This window comes from Nanorana parkeri, unplaced genomic scaffold, assembly GCF_000935625.1.
Source record: "Nanorana parkeri isolate BGI_ZX_2015 unplaced genomic scaffold, ASM93562v1 scaffold79, whole genome shotgun sequence".
NCBI lineage: Eukaryota > Metazoa > Chordata > Amphibia > Anura > Dicroglossidae > Nanorana > Nanorana parkeri.
The window spans coordinates 459,014-463,919 of record NW_017306347.1 but is presented as its reverse complement, the minus strand read 5'-3'; the positions used below and the strand labels follow the sequence as shown (position 1 = coordinate 463,919).

The 4,906-nt window shown below is 43.1% G+C and overlaps 1 protein-coding gene across 1 annotated transcript in view; it reads left to right on the top strand.

Moving 5' to 3' along the window:
• The window catches only part of ANKRD13C (ankyrin repeat domain 13C), a 29,387-nt gene that overhangs the window by 2,910 nt on the left and 21,571 nt on the right, over positions 1 to 4,906 (top strand). The window contains exons 3-4 of the mRNA XM_018576864.1: positions 1,678 to 1,692; positions 4,791 to 4,795. Coding sequence (XP_018432366.1) covers positions 1,678 to 1,692; positions 4,791 to 4,795 — 20 coding nt within the window. The remainder of the gene's footprint in view (positions 1 to 1,677; positions 1,693 to 4,790; positions 4,796 to 4,906) is intronic.

The window sequence follows — 4,906 nt, the reverse complement described above, 5'->3', positions numbered from 1 at the left end:
TCCTTCGTCCGGGCGCCCAGATTTTTACTGACTACAAGATGTTCTGTAATTGGACGAGGAGGTGGATAAGTCCGGGCACCTCCGTCGCTCTTTGTCCAAGCGCCTCCTGATTGGTGGCGGTGCCAAGTGACTCCCTGTGTGCAGAGGTGATGCCACTGGAGCCATAGCCGGAGGTGGCCATCTATCACTTTATGTAGCATGGACTACTACTACCATCGTCCCCAGTGGCCCTTTGGAGATCAGACATGGATACTTGCTTAGAGCCAAGCTGGACCTATGTAAGGATCCATAAAAGGTCATTCCTGGAGTTTCTTTTACAATAATCAATGTTGCTGTTGCCATGGTGATGACTGAGCCGCTCCTTAATGACTCATATTTACATTTATAGAACATTCCTTGTTTGTTCACTTACATGCACCAGGTGCTTTTGTTACTCAATCTGCAATGACGTAAAGCAAAATATTCTCTCGCACTACACCTTCCACATCCTCTGCTTCCCAGTTCTTTGGCCAGATGTTGCACCCTATATACACTTTTATATTTCATTTATTTTTTTTCCTTGGGTTGTTTGGGTTTTCATATTATATTTGCACACCAACAGTCTATAGTAGTCACTAATTAACCAGCCGTCCAATGTAAACATGATCTGTAGCAGTGTCCGGGAGGATTGCTTTTCCCTTACGCTCTGCCCTGTACTACAGAACGGCCATATTTCTTTTACTTGGGTCTTTTTTCTAAGTGGATAGATTGAGCTCAGAATTTTTTATTGGAGCAGGAAGCTTTTTATATGGATGAGATGGAGCGGAGAAGCAAGCACCGCAGTAAAATCCCGACTCGGTAGACATTACAGTTATAGTAGCCTGGCGAGGTGGGGGATGGTAATGGAGAAGGAAAACTTCCGCTCTTCAATAATTCTATACACGTGATACGTTGTAATAAAATCTGATGTTTAAAGGTTTTTTTTTTTTTCCAGTTTACTAGTTTAATGCTGTTCATAAGGAAGCTTTAGATTGTATTGGAGTCCATACTGGTGTGGTTTTCAGTCCATACTGGTGTGGTTTTCAGTCCATACTGGTGTGGTTTTCAGTCCATACTGGTGTGGTTTTCAGTCCATACTGGTGTGGTTTTCAGTCCATACTGGTGTGGTTTTCAGTCCATACTGGTGTGGTTTTCAGTATTCGGTAAGCTGTTCTCAGTTCTGTGTTTACATGCGTGTTCATATTTCAGGTTACTTGATGATGGGATGAATTACTCAGCAGTGGTTAGGTCTTAGACGCCCGACTTCCTTGCTCCTTCTTTGTCACGGCATTATGAATATTTTTTTGGAATATATGCCAAGACGATGGATTCCAAGCACCCAAACATATGAGCAGGGCGTGAAAATTTTTTAGGGTGTTTCACCAGTCAGTCAAAATTTCACCAAGTCAGCATGACCGGACTATAGGTTTAATTAAACTTTATCAGCATTGACACACTGTAAGGTTTTGCATAAACACTTAATTGACTCTACATTCTAATCCTCAATCAGAAACAAAGTAGATAAAAGGAAGTGCACAAACCTAAGGCTGGGCTCACACCTAGACGTATCGAATATGCGCGTTTGCTGTGACTGGCAGTTCAGGGATTGTATTGTTCCCTCTCGCCCCCAAAATGCAAGGAGTTCTGTGAATGGACAAGGGGAGAGAAGGGCAAGTAAACAGGATCTCCCTTTGTCCATTCACAGAATGCCTTGTCCTAGCATACAAGGCTTTTTGTGAATCGGTGAGGGGACAGTGAACAACACATGTGTCAGAACTGTCAGTTGCAGTGCTGGAAGAAGAGTGTGTCCTGTAGTATCCGGGGTGAAGGAATCTAAGATTTGTACAGTAATCGGCAGCCTACTGTTCATGGCATAGTAAGCAAGTTACTTATTTCACCCGTGGCTGCTGCAAAAATTTCCCCTGTAGTACCACTTTAAAAGGCATTTGGGAACGTCATCCCCACCTCATGGCCAAGGGCAAATCCGGGGCTTGCAAGTAGAGATGTGAAGATCTTTAGTAATTCAAATAAAATTGTGTAATTGCGGAAAATATCTGATGGTTTCCTGTTGTGTATTAGAAGGTGAAGCAGGCTTCACCTTTCTTTCCCGATACTTGGGATTAGTCACCCCGAGATGCTCTTTTATTTCGTTTCTCGTGTGGGGAAACCTTCTATTCAAACTGTTTACTCGCTGAATGCAGAATCGTACTGTGCCGTTCTGTCCAACCAGCGAAGCTATTTATGTGCACAAAAATATCTGGGCTGCTTTCACAGAGCTTCTTTAATTCTCACTATATTGTTGCGTTTTTCTTTTTTTTTTTTAACTAATTGGGTTGCGCGCTTTCACTTCTTGCCTTGCCCCGGAGAGAAAGGAACCCGTTAGCCGCCTTTTCAAAGTCGATAGTGTGAAGTATCCCATAGAGAAATGTCTAAATTAAAACATAATGGATTTACTGCCAAGTCTTCCTGCGCAGAATGTTACTTGATCGCTACGCTTCTGATGCCCAGGCTGATTATCCTCCCACCCTTGTACAACTACTTGTACAGCCCGCTTGCACATTATGGGTTTGCTCTTGATGGCTCCAAGATCTGTGGTTGCTTTATCAGTCACCACTGACCTCTTCTCCACTTTTTCCGGGTGACCGGACTATAGCCTTGCAATTTATGTTAACATATTTTGGGGATAGATAGAGCTTTCTTTTGGGGGTATATAATCACCACTGGGGTGGGGGGGGAGGGGGGGTTACTATATAATGAAAAAAGTACCGTAAATGTAAAATGTAGTTTCCCTACGTTATGTTATAGAACTTTTATTCTTACCCATATTTTTGGTAAAACATAAAAGTCGTGGTCACGTCGGGTAAATAGACACCAAACATGTCAAGGTTTAAAATTGCGTGCGCCCGCAAAATCGCAAAAAACGCTTATAGGCGGCGCTTAAAACGCTTTTACTGCTCATCAGTTTAGTGTTATCAGTTATTATTGGCTCTAAAATTATTGCTCTCACTCGGACGTTTGTGGCGATATGTAACATGTGCGGCACAATAGGCGCAATTGTCGTTTTCGCACGTAGGCGCACCCAACGCATATCTGCGTGTGTATGTGGGGTGGCGGGGAATTAAAAATTATCGTTTTTAATTTTTTAATGCTTTAATTTTTGGATTACTATTTATTTTTATTTATTTTTTACACACCACTTTATTGCTAAGAAGCCCCCTATGTAATAGCCAATTTACATGACAGGTCTTCTTTATGGAGACATTAGGGGTCTCCAAGCCCCCTAATGTCACCAAGTACCCCCAGAGAAGCTGATGAAGCAGAGATCTGCATTAGCTTCTGCAGCTGGAGAGTGACACTGAATGCAGGAAGTGATGTAATATACATCACTTCCTGCATTCGGGGACTGAGAGGAGTTCAAAGAGATCGTATACTGAACTCCCTTTGAACTCCTGTCACAGAGCCGTGCCGGTCCCGGCCGCATCGGGCACAGTGGATCTCGGGACTGACAACGGCAATGTAAGGTGCTAATACATGCGATCGAGCGCGTCCAGAGCCGCCCGATCGCTTGAATGTAAAGCTCCCGGCCGGCCGTGTAATTACAACGGCCGGCTGGGAAGCTGCTCGTCGGGCTCCACCGTCCTCTCATCAGACGAGTGGACAAGTGGGTTTTTCAAGCCCGGTCTGTTGTTGAATGCCTTTAGATCGACTTTATAGGAAACTTGTTGTGGGAAGATTATAGGCTGCTGTTGGTGACACTCCTCCTACTAACATATGCTGATGTTTTCTTCAATGCTTTGCGAGTTATGGATCCAAAAACATGATTGGAATAAAGTAGTAGGCCTCATTCACACACAACTCAAGAGCAAAATTGTATATTGCGTATATACCCGTACATGCACACTTATAATGCGTCTATATACGAGCGTATATGCGTGCACTATTTGCAATCCCACAATGCATCATTTGTAATCGAAATGTTAATGAATATATGAGCGTATATACGCTGCCCGGACGCATCTCGGCTCCATTCTGTTTTTACGCTAGGCAAATATAGTGATCCATACGCAGCTATGTGTATGGAGCCATTTATTTGCATATGGTACCATACGCGCATATACGCGGCAGTGTGAATGAGGCCTTAAGGTCCACCTGTTCATCCTGATTTTAATATCTATTCATTTGGCTTGACAGGCCATGTAGGTTTGTATCTTTTTTTTTTTTTTTACGTAGGTTTCTGTAGTGCGTGACGCACACGATATTGAGTGTGGCTGCCACAATGTGTTTTATGTGAAGAACGTGACTGGAATTGTCGGCACTGGGTTTGCATTTATACAAGCACATTTGGGGTCTATCAGAATGAGGAGGAAGTAGCTACATATATTACGTCCGGGAACCTGGTTACACAAGACCAAAATGAATCGCCCCAAGATGTAGTCTGTGATTTCTGAACACTCAAAGAGTAAAGCTGAGAGGCTGCCATTCCCCAAATCTCCTGTTCTTTCTGGTTTGCATGTCGGCTTATTTGTTCCAGGTCGGGGGCTTAGAAAATGGGAAGCAAAGGATCACAGGTGTCTAGAGAATAAGCTGACCTTGAAATTTTAATACTAGGCCTGCTATAAGATACCTCTTATATAAGTACTCTGTTTCAAATTGGGTGTCGGTGAATGGAGATTTAGGAAAAAGTATAACACTAATTACATTTCACATCCAATGTTACACCAACACGTGAATGGCAATGGTTGGTTCTGATGAGTCTTGTTCTATTTCGGCAGTAATGGTATTGGACCTGTAGCCTCGGGTCAGTAGACATTAATACACATGAAGCCGACAATGATTACTTAAGAAATGCTCTCATCCCATATGCTTTCTCCTGCTGATGTAACACTTA